This window comes from Dreissena polymorpha, chromosome 3 (genome assembly GCF_020536995.1).
Source record: "Dreissena polymorpha isolate Duluth1 chromosome 3, UMN_Dpol_1.0, whole genome shotgun sequence".
Lineage (NCBI taxonomy): Eukaryota > Metazoa > Mollusca > Bivalvia > Myida > Dreissenidae > Dreissena > Dreissena polymorpha.
The window spans coordinates 68,150,264-68,165,521 of NC_068357.1; the positions used below are offsets into that span (position 1 = coordinate 68,150,264).

At 35.8% G+C, this 15,258-nt stretch overlaps 1 protein-coding gene across 4 annotated transcripts in view; it reads right to left on the bottom strand.

Annotated features, from left to right (window-relative positions):
* Nucleotides 1-15,258, bottom strand: part of LOC127874620 (mitogen-activated protein kinase-binding protein 1-like) — a 126,120-nt gene that overhangs the window by 45,963 nt on the left and 64,899 nt on the right. For all 4 annotated transcript variants that reach the window (XM_052419073.1, XM_052419072.1, XM_052419071.1 and 1 more), the window contains exons 18-20: nt 14,511-14,624; nt 10,904-11,111; nt 10,033-10,201 (exon numbers count right to left, since the gene is read on the bottom strand). In XM_052419073.1, coding sequence (XP_052275033.1) covers nt 10,033-10,201; nt 10,904-11,111; nt 14,511-14,624 — 491 coding nt within the window. The remainder of the gene's footprint in view (nt 1-10,032; nt 10,202-10,903; nt 11,112-14,510; nt 14,625-15,258) is intronic.

Consider the following 15,258-nt stretch of genomic DNA (forward strand, 5'->3'; position numbering starts at 1 on the left):
CATCATCTACATACAGGCTCCAGAAGTCATGCATCCTTTCCTTTTATTTTAACTACCCACAAGTGTTAAATATTAAACTTCTCCCACAAATCCTTCAGTCACCTATTAATGACAGTTACTGACCAACACTCACATAATATTTTACTTGTATATGGTAGTACAGTTATCTTGTAATTCATTAGTTGACATGTTTGGATTTAACAGTTGCATCTGCAAAATTCATTTAACAGTGGAAATACAGTCCTTAAAATTCAGCAATTAAAATCTTGACCATGGATTCAACAGTTTACACTAAGTAAATAATTATGTTCAACTGTGGTAATTCAGTCCAATAATTCCAATGCTGCATTTGGCAGATGGATTCAGCAGTGGAAATATAATTTATGACTCTGCATCTAGTGAATTGTTAATTTATTTCATTTTACTCCATTCTTTAGTGTTCTAATATTATAATATTTCTGCAATTCAAGTGCAGACTCATTCCTCAGAAACAGGTTAATAACTGAAACAATGTCCGAAGGAGTCTTTAAGAAAATTTCCAGACAAAGTCTTAAAGAAACGGTTATGTTTCATTCAGTCCTCCAAATATAATTTTCGTCTTCTCTTTAAACATTCCATGAATTGAGCCTTTGATCTACAAACACCTAGTAGAAGATTATAATTATTAAAGCAATTTTATAATCATAATCTCATTAGACAACAAATCAAACTCATTCGTTCATGAAAACTTTTAAATCTTCTTAACAAAGGTAAATGACATCATAATAACAGTGCAGCACTTAATCAGTGTCAACATGCGTACCTCTTGCACAATTGTTTCATATCGGTAATAAATAAAAATAATGTCCACATTTAAGCACAACATCTAAATTATAAATAAACACTTTAAAAATATTTACTTGTCAAAGTTCAAAAGAAATCACTAAACATCTGAAGAATGAATTCTTATTTAAACTTCAATATTAAATAATAAAATTTAATTTACAACTTCAATAATAACTTCTTATCAAGCGGTCTAGGTAAAAACTGTTGCAGAGTGGAGAGTAAAATATTAGGCGTTGTGTGATCAACAGCAGTAATAAAGTGGCAGCGTATAGGGCAAGGCTTAGGGGAGAAAATCTTGAGGATTATAGCAGGTTAGCCGTTGATCCATAGACAGACCAATTGATTCCCTTTCTAGCTGTGCTTGAAAGCTGACAAGAAGGTGACACAATCAAAGGCTTGATCATTTTTGTTTTCAATCCTTTTTTACAGATATAGAATGTGAACAATGCTTTTTAAATGTGACTTCAATGAATCAACATATTAAAAAGACAATACACAAGTAAAGCATAATTTATTTCAGTTTTCTGTTTTAAACAATCATGTAAATTGATTTATTTTTTTCAAAATAAAAGTTTTTGCAAAACAATGTTGCCCTAAGAGATAAATAATCAAGTTTGGTAAAGATTTAAGCTTCATTAACTATGTTAGACATTATTAATTATGGGAATGGTAACTGTTTTGAAGTCCAATTGCATAAATCAAGGAATATAACTAAGACAAAAATATTCTTTTGGTAACCTGAAACATTAGAACAATTGGCTGAAAATAACAGGAGAACTGTTCAGCGCTCAGAGTTTCAGATGTTATTAAAGTTTCCTGTACAGCAATAACTATGCCCCACCCCCATCAATGAGGACATGGTATATGGTTTATAATGTCTGTCAGCCTTTTGAAAGGTAATTCAATTGACCACTTTCATTTGCTTGCAAGATATCTAAGCTAATTTTGAGTTGTGCCTCTTGAATGATTTAAATTGACCATCAAAATGTTTGCAGTAATATCCAAGTTCAACTTTTGAGTAAAGGTCAGTAAACTATCTATAATTAGCCATTTAAGCTGATTTCGCTCAGGAAATAAAACAGTTTTAATTCATTCTGAACCTTACTTTATTATATGTTTAAGGCTATAGTCTCTAAGCAAACTTTGATTGACCAAAAATGTCACTGCCATGGAACAGCAGAGTAATGCCCCTTGATTTTTTTTATTTGACTTTCTATCACTTTCAGCTCCTTTTGTTCAACAGTTTTCACCTGCAAGTCAATATTCTATGACTTTATTAATTGTTTAACCTTACTGATGCAAAACTGTTTATTATGCCGCCCTTTGAAGAAGAGGGGGTATATTATTTTGCACATGTTGGTCGGTTGGTCCGTCCGTCCACCAGATGGTTTCCGGATGATAACTCAAGAACGCTTAGGCCTAGGATCATGAAACTTCATAGGTACATTGATCATGACAGGCAGATGACAGCTATTGATTTTCAGGTCACTAGGTCAAAGGTCAAGGTCACAGTGACTCGAAATAGTAAAATGGTTTCCGGATAATAACTCAAGAATGCTTAGGCCTAGGATCATGAAACTTCATAGGTACATTGATCATGACTGGCAGATTACCCCTATTGATTTTCAGGTCACTAGGTCAAGGACACAGTGAGTCGAAATAGTAATATGGTTTCCGGATTATAACTCAAGAATGCTTACGCCAAGGATCATGAAACTTCATAGGTACATTGATAATGACTGGCAGATGACCCCTATCAATTTTCAGGTCACTAGGTCAAAGGTCAAGGTCATAGTGACTCGAAACAGTAAAATGATTTCCTGATGATAAATCAAGAATAATTAGGCCTAGGATCATGAAACTTCATAGGTACATTGATCATGACTGGCAGATGACCCCTATTGATTTTTAGGTTACTAGGTCAAAGGTCAAAATAACAGTGACAAAAAACGTATTCACACAATGGCTGCCACTACAACTGACAGCCATATGGGGGGCATGCATGTTTTACAAACAGCCCTTGTTTATTTTCTACAAGAAAAACTGCCAAATCGAATGGCATATTGTTTGTTACAAATTAAAACAGATGTAAAGGAATTTAATGAGTTTTTAAAATATTTTTTTTAGTGAAAACTGTAAATAAGTGCAGTCAATGATCACAAACAATTTTAATTTTAACTTTTGCTGAAAATTCAGCTACATTTTTTTACAACATTGCATTCACTAGACAAACTTTGGTAATGAAACAGGACAAGAATATTCATGTTCTGTTTATTATCCACCCAACAGTGCGGGAAAATAGTTGAAGAAATAGTTGACATTGGAGGCTGGATTGGCATTGAATACAATTACTTAGACTTGAGCACTTTGAATCAATGCACAGTCATCCGACCATAACAATAATGATTTTGAATCGGGTCAAGTGAGACACGAGACATAGTTCAGGGCTTTTCCCATCATATTGGGATTACAAAAAATCCTCTTCAACTTGGGAGTTTTAGTGTTAAGTAAATGTTAATAGGGAAAACAAGAGATGTGTTTGTCAGAAACACAATGCCCCCTACTGGGGGGCATAAAAAGTTGGACTTGAGTTGTGAAAAAATATACATTTTTTACTCCTATGGATATGACCCATACATGCCATACATCCCGGATTGTCCAGGATAGTCCCGTAAATGAAGAATGTGTCCTGCAGTCCAGGAAATCTGTCAAATGTCCCAGATTTTACAAAATCCATATATACATGAACCTTATCTTAGGCTTAACTGCACCTCGAATCTGTGTTCCCACTAATCTGCAGCGTCTGCATGGCAATGCCTACCCGAAAAGGTGACTATGCTACGTGTCAAAATCGATCAATTAACAGGGGTCCTGTTATCATATCGGTTGTCTCACGTTCGCAGTCAAACTGAAAAGACGGCATTGTTTAGTAGGGTTGCTAATTGGCTTTAATATACTACATTATAATTTCCCTCTGCGTAAGGGCAAAGGAGTTGTTCACACATCTGAAGAATTCTGTGATAATCAACGATGCATAAAATCGTTTTAGATGCTAACAACATATTTATTAGTAATGTACACAATTTACGATGTGAAAAAAATGCGTACCAAAAATGCATACCGGTATATGTCTATATATATATATCGCTATATGTATACATGTCCCGGAAAATCGGCAAATGTCCCAGAAAATTGAGCTCAATGTCCTTGAATTGGTCTGAAAATTTATGGCATGTAAGATATGACCAAATGATGTATAAAGAATCAGAAAAATATAAGCCATAAATATGTATTTGTAAAAAATGGGATGTTTATACACATACTGTTGAATATGTAAACCCTTTCCCACTTAGAAGCAAAGTGAAAATGGCTAGGTGCACGCAGCATAAAACCAGAACATCCTGCGAGAAACTTGCAGACTTTTCAGGTTTTATGCTGTTTGCTGTTCATCAGTATCCAAGGGTTGGAACTGAAACTTTTAAAACTTTAATCTAGTTAGAAAGGCCTTTTATTAAATTTAACTTTCTAAGGGACTGCACATGTGTCCAAATACGTATCTAAGTGGTAAAGGGTTAAACAAATCAGTTAACCCTTTCAGTGCGGGAACCGAATTTTGAAGGCCTTTGCAAACAGTTTGGATCCAGATGAGACGCCACAGAACGTGGCGTCTCATCAGGATCCAAACTGTTTGCTATTCTGATAATATTCTTTGAAAAAAATCGAAGAAAATGCTAATTTTAGAAATTCAGCAGACGACATTTTAGCAGACGACAAATTTCCCAGCATGCAAAGAGTAAATGTAATTCATGCTATAAAGTCAGGGTTGGTGGAAAACATAAGCATACTTAGACTCACACTTATGCACTTGTCAACAACCCACTTAAGTATTGGAAAGGGTCACTTCACCGACCATTATCGGCTTATAACAGACTAATCTGTCAAATATACAATAACAGCTTACCACAAACACCTTCTTAATCCTTTAACGGGTTGTGTTATTTGTTAAACATATTAATTTCTGGTAATCGGAGTGACTTGTTTAATGATATTCACATGTATTGAGGCCATGAGTGGTAATATTACGGAATTTTTAATCTAATTCACATGTTCTGAGACCATGTGGAAACATTCTGATACAAATCTTCATATCAAATATTTTTCTGCTTTTCTCCATAAGCGGATTGTTGAATTTAATTAATAAATTAAATTGAAGCAAGGCAATAGAAAAATAAGACCGTTTAAGGCTATTTGAAAATATTGAACCAATTATTGCAATAATGAGAATTTTAAGCTTGTATTTTCACATTTAACAGCGTCATCACACTAGGTTTGTCAACTGATTAAAAAAATAATTGTCAATGAACATAGCACTACTTCATCATAAAATACAACATCTTTTTAATGTTTGGATACATAACAAAATTAAAGTGGTTGAAATATTCACAAATACAGTTTGCAGTGATAAAGGCTTGGTTTTGTCAATGTCTCTGAATTAAACAAAAGTTAGCTTAAATCATTGATCCTATACGTAATAATGTGATTAACCCATTTATGCCTAGCGTCTAGAAAAAAGGCCTTGGCAAACAGCGCAGACCCAGATGAGACGCCGCATGATGCGGCGTCTCATCAGGGTCTGCGCTGTTTGCTTTAAGGAATTTCTGTAAGAAATATTCTAAATATAGAAATAAGTTTACTAGAAATCCCTAATTTTGGAAATGAATTGATCCAATTTAGAAGGATGGGAAAGTTCACCAGGCATAAATGGGTAAATGTGATCTGCATCACCAGTGAGATATGATCTTTGCTTTAAGGATTGTAAACAACTGGTTGATTAACAACAACCGTGATTAATCTACCCACATGCCGAGCTGGACACAGAGTACTGTATTATGACTTTTGACATTTACGTTTGACCTTGCATTATAAGGTCATTTGAAGATACCATATGTGTTATGCGACCATTTTAAAATCAACTATCCGCAGTCTCAAAAGACAGGCTTGACTGTAATAATCTTAAAGGAAACTGGAACTTAACTGCACAAATATCTTATTTCATGAATCAGACAGTATTGAACCAATTAAGAGACGATGAAAACACAAGGACATGTCTTGGGTTCACACAATCTCTTGCGTACAAAACCTGTCAAAAGTACTTCCACATGACTACCTTCGTTGATTTCATTAACTTCTTAATCACAAATCTTTGCTTATTTTAGCAAATCTTTGCCCTTAACATAAAAGAAGTGTCAGTTCTGAGGACCATTTAAAAGCTTAAGCAGGTAATTATGGTATTTAAACGTTATAAAACTCATTAAGAAATCCATAATTAGTGCTAATCACAGCCATGAAGTGAGATCAGGTGATAATGAGGCTTAACTGCATGGGTCCGAGCTACATGAACTTGAAGCACAAAGTCGAGATCAAACAATCAACATTTTTCAGCGCCAAGATAACTGGAACACATTTTCACCAACAAGCAGAAATGTCATCCACACTACATTGAAACAAGAGGGCCAAGATGGCCCTAGTTTGCTCACCTGAGAGGAGTCGGTTCATTCAATCTTTACCAAACCTCATACTTGACCTAAATATTGTCCAGACAAACATCCTGGTCAAGTTTCATCCTTATTGAACCAAAACTCTGGCATATGGAGTGATTTTATTTTTGTAAGATTTGACCTGGTGACCTATATTTTGAGTTGACCCCCCTTACCAAACATCAAACTTTGCTTACAAAAAATGAATATTATGACCAAGATTCATAAAATCTGAAACAAAATTGTCACCTCTAAAGTGTTTACAAGGATTTTGTATAATATAATGAAAATTTGGACAATCTTAGGGCAATAATTATGGCATTAATTATGTGATATATATAAAACCAATCTTTTCACCAAGTTTCATGATGATTGGGCAAAAAATGTGACTTCTAGAGTGTTCACAAGCTTTTTTTACTATATAAATATAAGAAAACTCACCCCCCCCCCCCCCCCCGGGCAGCCATGTTATTCAACTGACCGGAACCATTTTCGAACTCAACTCTCATATCAAGGAAACAAATGTTCTGACCAAATTTCATGAAAATTGGGCTAAAAATGTGACTTCTAGAGTGTTCACATGTTTTCACTATATACATATAGAGAAAAATGCCCTGCCCACTGGTTGCCATGTTTTTTTCATCAATCTGGACCATTTTCGAACTCATCCAAGATATCAATAAAACCAATGTTTTGACCAACTTTCATGATGATTGGGCAAAACTTGTGACTTCTATAGTGTTTACAAGGTTTCTCTAAAGCCAATTAAGGAAAACTGCCCCCCCCCCCCCCTGGCAGTCATGTTATTCAACTGACCGGAACCATTTTCTAACTCAACTCTCATATCAAGAAAACAAATGTTCTGACCAAATTTCATGAAAATTGGGCCAAAAATGTGGCTTCTAGAGTGTTCACATGTTTTCACTATATTGATATAGAGAAAAATGCCCCGCCCACTGGCGGCCATGTTTTTTTCACCGATCTGGACAATTTTCGAACTCGTCCGAAATATCAATAAAACCAATGTTTTGACCAACTTTCATGATGATTGGGCAAAAATTGTGACTTCTAGAGTGTTAACAAGGTTTCTCTATAGCCAAATAAGGAAAACTGCCCCGCCCACTGGCGGCCATGTTTTTCAACGGACCGGAACCACTTTTGAACTCAACAAACATATCATTAACACAAACATTTTGACAAAGTTACATGAAGATTGGGCATGAAATGTGACTTCTACAGTGTTTACAAGTTTTTTCTTTTTTTTTGACCTAGTGACCTAGTTTTTGACCTGGCACAACCCAGTCGAACTCGGCCGAGATTTTATTGGGGCAAAGCTTTTGACCAAGTTTCATGAAGATATGACAAGAAATGTGGCCTCTAGAGTGTTTACGAGCAAATGTTTACGGACGGACGGACGGACGGACGGACATACGACGGACAAAGACCGGTCAGAAAAGCTCATCTGAGCAATCAGGTGAGCTAAAAAGCCTGTTAGTGGACATTTTTGTCCTTCAATGTGTTTGAAAATTTCAGAATTCACATTTTTAGCAATCAGAGGGAATTGCAAATATAAACTTTGTAAAACAATTTAGAACAAGAGATGTGTTTGTCAGAAACACAATGCCCTCTTCTGCGCCGCTTTGAAGTCATATATTTGACCTTTGACCTTGAAGGATGACCTTGACCTCACCACACAAAATGTCCGCTCCATGAGATACACATGCATGCCAAATATCACGTTGTTATCTTCAATATTGCAAAAGTTATGACCAATGTTAGTTTTTGGACAGACGCAATATATTTGACCTTTGACCTTCAAGGACAACTTCGACCTTTAACCACTCAAAATGTGCAGCTCCATGAGATACACATTCATGCCGCATATCACGTTGCTATCTTAAAAATTGCAAAAGTTATGACCAATGTTAAAGTTTTCGGACTGACCGACAGTTCAAAAACTATATGCCACCCTTCAGGGGCATAAAAACAACCCGACCTTTCTAGGATCATGGAAGTTTGGATGAACAGTCATACAAACAAGAGCACCGCATAATGGGTGCCAACGCTCGGCTCCTAAAGCTTGTCAGAATTTTTTTTAATTTTTTTTTTAGGTCAAAGTGACCTTGACCTTTGACCTAGTGGCCCAAAATTGGGTGTGGCATGTAGAACTCATCAAGGTGCATCTACATATGAAGTTTCAAAGTTGTAGGTGGAAGCACTTTGATTTTAGAGCCAATGTTAAGGTTTTAGCACGACGCCTACGGCGGACAATAAGCTGGCTATGACAATACGACGGGTTTTCTCCGAAAACAGCCAAGCTAAAAACTATAAATGCTGCCTGTATTTTAATACCCAACAATACGAATGATGTCTATTTTTAGAATAAATTATTTGTTCCTGAATGAATTAATAGTGATTGATTTCTTTCTGAAATTTCCAAAAATATTGCCATGATGATTTATTAACAGTATATAGATAAAACCAGTACTTCTATTATGTTTTGCTATAAGTACATATCAAATAAATTTTGCTGATTTATATAAATACAGCTATGTAAAATCCGCAGTTTAAAAAAAAGATAAAACAGATGCATAACAAAATAGAAATGGTACCAGAACATTAACATTATACAAGCTTTATACAATGTGTTCATTTGTACAGTAAAAAATTCAACACACTTATGTATGATAGAAATGAACAATGTACACTGTTGTGAACTCCCATATTTTCTGCGCAGATTTGTGCATATGACACAGACACAATTTTTGGTTCTACATCAAATACAAGCAAACATATCAGCATTGGCGTAGTCTTTTAAATATCTCGGTCATCATGAATTTAATTACAGCAAATAACATTTAACTTAAGGCATTATTAATAGTTTTAATATATTTGATTGACCGTTTCTAATCAATATTGAAGTGTTGGTTTAAGAATATAATCTTCAAATCTAATCATATACAGAAACTTTAAACGGTGTCATATATTTCTGATGTATTTCCATGTCAAGCCAATCGACTAACCACGTGATGAACAGATATTTCATGAATGAATTTGAACACTCATCAAATAAGCAACAATAATTTATCACACTATGAATACAGAACAAAAATTCTACTCAAAACTTAATATTGACAAGGCACAGCGATAACACTGTTAAAAGTTTAAAAACACTTATGTGCATGAAACCAGAAAACACCAAATGGAGAAACCCTAAACTTACATTTGCACTTCAGGAACAATGAAAAATTGGTTCATACAAAGTACATGAGCTTTCTTTTGTGAACAAATAAACTTGGAATTTTTTTTTTTTATCTTGATTACAGCCTTAATGCAGACATGTAACAAAAATTAACCGTGTTGACTCTCAACGCCAAACCAATGTACAAATGGGCTAGTTGCTTGTTCCAAGAGTATGTGCAAGTCTAGTGGCTTGGCTTTTGTCATGATGAATCACATTTGGTTGGTTGTTTAAATTAAACAATTAGAACTCATGCTTTAAAAATTTTCTTTATGACATATATCAACAACATTCTATGCCGAAAAAAGGTCCATCTTGTAAAATATTATGGGATTGTAAAAAAGGGGAGCTACAGATCTGATTTTCTGCAAAATATATCTCATTGATAGACCTGTATGTGTTTTACAGATTTGAAACATGATAAGGTACCTTCTGCGAGGCAGACGGACTTGCCGTCCTGGTGTTTCAACACGAGGTTCTGGACCTCTCTCTGAGGGGCCCATCTCCGCCTGGTGGCCTGGACCGGGCCCTCCCGATCAGCGTCTGCTGTGTTGTCGTCTGCTGTCAACGGCTTGCTGGGCACATCTGCTTCTCCCAGCTGTAAATATTGAAGGGATAAAAGCAGGGGGATATTTCTTTTAGAATATAATTGTAATGCTGTAGAGCATCACATGCAACTTATGTGTGTTTAATTATGCATGCATCTGCAAATGTTTGCATTGCAGTTAAACCCCCTGGCAAGCAAATTTAAACATATTAGAATATGATATTTGTATAGAAGCTATATAAAGCAGAACAAACAAAAACATTATGATATTGAATTTAAACCTTTAAGCTTGTAAGCTCTGTGACAGAGTTTCATTACTGCTTACAAACAATACAAGTGAGCATCTCTGACTCAAAAAATAGGGTTTAACTCATATGCATAAAGTGTTCTCTAAGAGTAGTCTGTGCAGTTTGCACAGGCTTATCATTTTCTGTGCAGTTTGCACAGGCTTATCAAGGAAATTATTTTCCCAATAGACTGGATTTTCTTTTTGAAGAGACTTCCTTTAAACAAAAAATCCATACAAGACGAAAAAGTAGTTCCTGATTACCCTGTTTGGCCTGCACAGGCTAATCTGAAACAGCTCTTTACTTGGCCTGCACAGGCTAATCTGAAACAGCTCTTTACTTGGCCTGCACAGGCTAATCTGAAACGGCTCTTTACTTGGCCTGCACAGGCTAATCTGCAACGGCTCTTTACTTGCATTCAATAATCTCCATTTTCCCAGAGCCAGCTCAAGTTCAAGTCCCGTACCTGTTTCTTAGCCCAGCTGGGCAGCTGACTGATGCTGAACCGGTAGTCCAGGCTCTCCACGGGTGAGGGGTCCCCACCCAGGGGCCCACCCTGGGGTCGCAGGCCTGAGTTCATCTGCTTGAGGACGCTCTCGGGGCTGAAGAACGCACGCTCACCGTCCCCACCAAAGTCTGGCATGTCCTGCTTGATCTCAGCCAGGGGATCAATTCTGCACAACACAGGAAAATAATTAATCAGGGATGACAATCAGACCTACACTGGATTTCCAATAATTAATCAGGGATGACAATCAGACCTACACTGGATTTCCAATAATTAATCAGGGATGACAATCAGACCTACACTGGATGACAATCAGACCTACACTGGATTTCAGGGATGACAATCAGACCTACACTGGATTTCAGGGATGACAATCAGACCTACACTGGATTTCAGGGATGACAATCAGACCTACACTGGATTTCCATTAATCAGGGATGACAATCAGACCTACACTGGATTTCCATCAGGGATGACAATCAGACCTACACTGGATTAATCAGGGATGACAATCAGACCTACACTGGATGACAATCAGACCTACACTGGATGACAATCAGACCTACACTGGATGACAATCAGACCTACACTGGATGACAATCAGACCTACACTGGATTTCCATTAAGAAGAGGCTTCCTTTAAATGAAAAATTCCATACAAGCAGAAATTGTCGTCCCTGTTCAGCCAGTGCAGACATCAAAGGTTAATCAGGGATGACAATACATGCATTTGGCCCTGATTCTCCAGAACAACGCTTATTTGATCTTTATCGGTTATAAAGCTTGCAAAAATGATCAGGGCACTGACGCATGAATTTATTAAACTAACTTTACATAGAATATATCTCTTTCTGTTCTGGAAGCTTTGTAAAATCAATTGAAGCGTTCCTCTCTACACATACTGTTATTGAATTGTTAAACTTGTGAAAAAGTGCATAAACCAAACCGTACACAAGTATTGGAAACAATCAAGCTTATAATTTATGCTAATTAAGTTCATGAGTGCCAGGTCAATGTTATAATTTATGCTAATGAAGTTCATGAGTGCCAGGTCAATGTTATAATTTATGCTAATTAAGTTCCTGAGTGCCAGGTCAATGTTATAATTTACGCTAATTTAGTTCCCGAGTGCCAGGTCAATGTTATAGTTTATGCTAATTTAGTTCACAAGTACCAGGTCAATGTTATAATTTATGCTAATTTAGTTCCTGAGTGCCAGGTCAATGTTATTAGAATTTATGCTTATTTAGTTCACAAGTGCCATGTCAATGTTATAGAGCTTATATAGTCTGCAAATGCATTGCCATGAACAAAAAAATTTTGATAATCAACGTTTTAACCCTTTACCACTTAGAAGCAAAGTGAAAATTGCTATGTGCAAACTCGCAGTCTGTTCAGGTTTTATGCTGTTTGCTGCTCAACAGGGTTGGAAATGATGCCTTTAAAACTTTAATCTAGTAAGAAAGGTTTTTAATTAAATACAACTTTCTAAGGGACTACAAGTGCGTGAAAATACGTATCTAAGTGCTAAAGGGTTAAATATCTTTCAGTATTAAATATGTAAAAGCTGGTAACATGTAAAGTTTTGTCTATCTGTCTGTCTGTCTAAGAGGTTTAAGTATGCAAAAGGAGGATATGAACTATCGCCAGAGTAAATGCAAACAGAACTTGAAGTTTGATAACTTTGATGGAACATGTTTTTTTTCTTTTTTCTTTTTAAAGTCATTTGCCCTGTATGTTTTTGTGTTAATGAATTAAGGGTTAAACATTAATAAAATTACCAAACTTGATACCGTAAATCTACGAATATAATACCCACTTTTTTACCTGCCGATTTTTTTCTTCAAGTTGGGGGTGCGTATAATATACGATTTTAGAGCAGAACAACATTTTTCCTGTGCAAATTTTCAACTAAATCGCTGTTATTCGCTTCGCGGCAGTCATTTTGAACTACACCATTACATCAAAGGGGTGCAACAGGGATCGCGCTGTCGTTCGCCATTTGAGTCATTTGTGAAAATATTGAGAATTTGGCTCAATAAAAATCTTATTTGTGAAAATGCGAAAATCTAGTAAAATTTTATTGAAAACATCCGCCATTTATATCAGGCTGGTTTTCTATATTTGTCTCTTTGTTTTAATGAAAGTGTTCGCAATTCGAACAGTAAACAAAACCCGGGGTCCGTCTTATCAAAGATCGCACGACAATGTTAACTTACGATTGAATTTTGTAATTTTAAAATATACGTGATTATGATTTGTATGTTTCAAATAAAAAGGATATTTGACAGTTTCTTTGAAAATGAATGGAAATGTTCAACAAAAGTAATTATTAAAGTGACGGTTAAGTATTTATGGCGCTTCGAAAATTGCATCGTAAGGTGAGAATGTCGTACTATCTTTGATAAGACGGGCCCCCGGTCTGTACCCGATTATGAGATATCGCTTGACCTTATTTTTATTGAAGTGCGCATGGTGGCTGGCCAATCAACATTGAGCTCGCTTACACATGAAATGACGTTGTCAAATGAAACGTGAGAACGGGAGGAGCTATCGGATAATATTAGGTCATTCATGCGCAGACACTGTATACTTTGAATACAAGTTGTTAATATCGTCGTCTGCCTACAAAATAGCGACTGGACGCTAAGTCGTATAAAAGAGATTAGCAAATGAAAAAAAACAAACTGACAATACCCGTAAAGAAATATTTCTTAGCTGACCACTATTTATCTTTCTACCGCATATTTACCATATCTGATGTAAAGAGTGGTAATTAAATAATTAGTTTTATGATGCTCATAGAGTCTATTACACCTGTCTGCCGATTGCCGAATTAAATTGAAAGGTGATAATTAATTAATTTGTTTTTTACTCCCAAACTAGCCTTAATGACATCAGCGAATTTTTATTAAAGAGATCATGACAAAACATAAGCGGTTTAATCGTATTTTAAGTTATATTAAAGTATCGAGTTTGTAACACTTTGGAAAAGTAATTCATCTAGACAACTATAAAAACGGAAGTAACCATTTTGTCTTCTTATTACTTTATTATTATTATAATTATTATCGTCGCGAATATTGTCAAATTGAATTAAATGTGAAAACAAAAAACAGCGTCTCTGCTTTTTTCTTTTGTAATTATGACTGCTTGACCCAAATGTCAGCAAGGGGCCCGTGTGTCATCGGTAACAATCAATGGTAATATCAACAATAGACAGAGATTTGTATTATGCAACTGTCATAACAACAGCACTATAACACATCCCGATCAATATACCGGGGTATTACTGTGAAACAGATGGTTGACAACACTAAATTGATTTGCTATTTTCACAACACAAAAATATATTGACACATTGTTTTCGGAAATGGCCGATTTCAGACACTGATTTTTTTAGTGCGTATTTTACTTGGATTTTCAATTTTTACTGATAAATTTTGACCAAACTCGGGGGTGCGTATTATGCACAAGAGCGTATTATATTTGTGGATTTACGGTATTAATTTGCATGCATGTGTTTTAAATATGAATGTTCTATTCAGAAGGTAAGCAGCCGTACTTTGGCAAGGGTAAGCCGTTGGTTGAAGGGGGCAGGATGCCTTGTCGATTGTCTGTCATACGGTTGTACATCTGGCTGGTCATCTCTGGGGGCACACGCCACACAAATATACACCTGCAAATCAAATGAGAGACATGGTGGATATAACAAGATAACTAACGTTTCAAGAATAAAATGTATTTTTTCATGCATTTTCCAAAATGGATCAGTTTTCTCTAAATAAGCAAGGAAAAACTGTCTCGCAAAACAACTTTTATTGACACTATAAAAAGTGAGTGTGTGTAGCAAACATAAGTAACTTCGAAATTGTAGACATCACAGCTCAAAGCATGTTAACATCCACTGGCTAACAAAACAGCAAAATTAATAAGAAGGTAGACTACATTAAAGAACTATAAGTATAATTATATATGTACAAGAAGACACACCTACAGGGTGTAACTGCTTTGTATTTCAGAGAAGCATCAATCTATACTTTTTCTGTGAGAAAATCTTGCCAATTTTAGCCCCAAACCAGCCCGAATTCACAACACTGACTGCAGACACAACAGGAAACCTACCCCTCACCATTAGTGGATATCATGTGTCGAGAAATCATTCATGAAGCAGACATCAATGGCAATCTCAGAATGCATGAGCTTAAAGTGACGTCCCAGATTAGCCTGTGGAATCCGCACAAGCTAATCAGGGCAGGAACAACACTTTCCGCCTTAAATTGCTTTTTGCTAAAAAACTTTGTTCAGAGATA